At 43.0% G+C, this 3,081-nt stretch overlaps 1 protein-coding gene across 3 annotated transcripts in view; it reads right to left on the bottom strand.

Moving 5' to 3' along the window:
• Nucleotides 1–223: 223 nt before the first annotated feature.
• Tpd52 (tumor protein D52) overlaps nt 224–3,081 on the bottom strand; it is a 97,011-nt gene continuing 94,153 nt past the window's right edge. For all 3 annotated transcript variants that reach the window (XM_005361802.3, XM_005361801.3, XM_005361800.3), the window contains one exon: nt 224–1,736. In XM_005361802.3, the coding sequence (XP_005361859.1) occupies nt 1,614–1,736 (123 nt within the window). In that variant the 3' untranslated portion in view covers nt 224–1,613. The remainder of the gene's footprint in view (nt 1,737–3,081) is intronic.

Genomic DNA, 3,081 nt, shown 5'->3' on the forward strand with positions numbered 1-3,081 from the left:
AAGAAAGCTGCCATATTACTTTATTTTTGCCTGGTTACAAAAACAGTGAGTAAGACACCCAGGAAGTAATCTGTTGAAAAGATATTGGATTTGGGGGGGAAAAAAAGTGGTTATACTGAAAAATCACAATATTTCTCTAAAGAGACAAATTTCCAGGATACCAGTTGATTTTGGAATACAAATTTTATCCAGACCATTGGCCTCTTAATAAATCGAAACCTAGACTACTGATACACAGACTTTATTGAGATTTGTCACATATAATAGAGCATCCAAGTAGCAATCAACAATGGCAGCACGTCATTTTGTAACAACTGACACTTGTGGCTTTTCAAATTTGGTCTGCAGAAACTTTATCCTCAATTAAATCTAGTCATGCTTTTGAAAATGCTTTAGGTCACTCCAAGCTTGGCAATTAACATTTGGCATGGACAATGATAAAATCACAATAGATAAATACCAGACAGACCTCGTAGCCATAAACATAGACAGCAGAAGGAAAAGGTAGTGAGTCAGTAGTTAACCACAATTATGGGAGGAGCTCAGAGACATCTGGAAGCCTTGATCACAAGCCCCACGATCTCTCCAAGCAGGGGCCGTATCTACAGTACACTCTACATCACTAACGCACTGAGAACACGTACGTGATGAGCTCATTTGTATTAATGCCTTACATCCTTCGGAGTCAACAATACCTTAGTATAAAAATATTTAAGTTGTACTTCTCATAGAACTTTCTGTGCTTCCTAATGGGTGCTAAATGGATTTAATGGAGGCAGCAAGTTCCCCTGTGGTGATCGATTTTAGCATTTTTACAGCTATCTAGACCTAAAGACGTTTTAGACAAGTGTGGTCACATTTCAACTTATAGTAATATATGCTTGACTCACAATGATATTTTGTCAGTTTACCTGAAATTAAATTTTAATCTTATAAAAAATGTGTAAGAGTGGCATAATAAATAAGCAGTATGTTGAAATGGTAGCTGCTAATCACCAAGGACATGGGGGGACCCCACACTCACGCCACTGGCAGACTGAGTTTCTGCATGGTTTTAACTTACAGAACTACTCAAGCACACACACCTGTTTACTTTAGTCTGGTGTGCTCAGAAACCCAAGATATGGTCCACATACAAAAACTGTTTATCCAAGAAAAAAAAGAATTGTAGCTGGTGGTTTCTTCTTCAAAAGTAACAAAATAATTCCAAAACTTTTAACTACCAGAATTTAGAAGAACCATTTTAGTTAGAAATCAAGTATAACAGACTCAAAAAGGAAAAATGACTCGTATAGAAAACGATCAAAAAGAATCCCAGATGTGGAGTGATTCCATAAAGCCGAAGCTGAGGTGGCCTGCAGCTTCCTGTCACCCTGGCATGCCTCAGGGACTACCAGAGGCTCTGGCTGCTGCCTTCTCCTACAAAGGGCATTTCCCTGGCGTGGAGGCGAGGGTGCTCCCACTTCGTTTAATTCGCAAACTATTTGGTCAAAGAAATAAGTAAAGCTAAATGAAAGCACATCTGGTCGAAATCTGTGGCCAAGAACGCTGACGAGATGTGCTTGATGTCCCTTGCAGCACCTGGCAGTGGGCAGCAGGATATGTTCCGGAACTCAGGGCATGGCCTCCGTCTGCGCTGGAGGGGGCTCGGTGGCCTCGGCACTAGTAGCGTTCGCTGTGGAATTCAGAACCTCTCCAAAATCACCGCCGGCAGGCTTGGCTCCCCCTACTTTAGACTTTAAAAGTGGGAAAAGAGAAGACATCATGAAGCAAAAATTAATCACTTCTGCAGAAAGAAACTCTAACCTGACCTTCAGTAGCAAACTGGGCCTCTCAAGACTATGTCCGTGTGGATCTACGTGCTGTTGTAGCACTCGGGGTAGCTTAACCGTGAGACACAACAAACGGAAGATAAAAGTATCTTTCCTGGTGCACTGTAGGATTCTCAGCCCTTTCCTATGTAAGTCTGCCTACAGACTCAGCATCATCTGGGGGCTTGTCAGACACAGAATGTCAGACGTGGAACTGTAATGCCAGAGGGACCCTGAGTGACTTCTTGTACACTAGAAATTTGTGACGCCCTACTCCAACCTCCCAGGCCTGAAACTGTCAATCAGTATCGGTTTGAATGCTACATATGCCTGATTTTTTTTTCAAAATGCCTAGATGGGTGTGGTGGCTCATGCCTATAATATCAACACTCAGGAGGCTAAGGCAGGAGGACTGCCGTAAGTTTGGTCTCTAGCCTGGGCTCTACCGTAAGTTCCTGTGACGCACTGTCTCAGGACCAAAACCACACCTGTTATTAGTATATCACTTCATGCTTCTCAGTGCTCGCTGCCTGTTACATGTAATGACTGAACAACACGAGAGCTACATGAGGAAACCAGCAGTGACGAAGAATGCATGCTCAGTGGATTCAACTTGAACTTCCGGTTTCTCCAGTCTTAACTCACCGGGCAAGTCTGAGAACTGGAATCTAAATGAAAGTTTTCTGCCATCCAAGCTTTGACTTAGATAAATCTGCATAACTTATATGCATTACTAAATTCACTAAAATGTCTTTAACTATAAAAATTGTTACAACTTCTGGCAATTTAGCACAAGTAAAGGAACTCTCCATAGTGGGCCCCTCTTCCATTCATCTTTCCTCTTCAGAAGAACCAATGAAACCCTCCAAGAAAATAATTTTTATATTGTTTCGCTTCACTGCTTGCTCCATAAAATTCTAAGTAAAAGTGATTAAAATATTATGTATCTTACTATTAAATTTAAAGATGTAAAAAGAAAATGTTCAGCAGCAGCACCTCCATAGCTGACTGGCCCAGCACGTGAGGTGTGCGCGAGCCAGCCTGCGGTGCACAGCATACCGCTCACTCCAGCACGTGAGCTGTGTGCAAGCCAGCCTGTGGTGCACAGCATACCGCTTACTACCTGCGGTGCACAGCATACTGCTCACTCCAGCACATGAGCTGTGCGTGAGCCAGCCTGCAGTACACAGCATACCACCTACTCCAGCACATGAGCACGAGCCAGCCTGCGGTACACAGCATACCACCTACTCCAGCACATGAGCTGTGC

The sequence above is a fragment of the Microtus ochrogaster genome, linkage group LG5 (assembly GCF_000317375.1).
Source record: "Microtus ochrogaster isolate Prairie Vole_2 linkage group LG5, MicOch1.0, whole genome shotgun sequence".
Lineage (NCBI taxonomy): Eukaryota > Metazoa > Chordata > Mammalia > Rodentia > Cricetidae > Microtus > Microtus ochrogaster.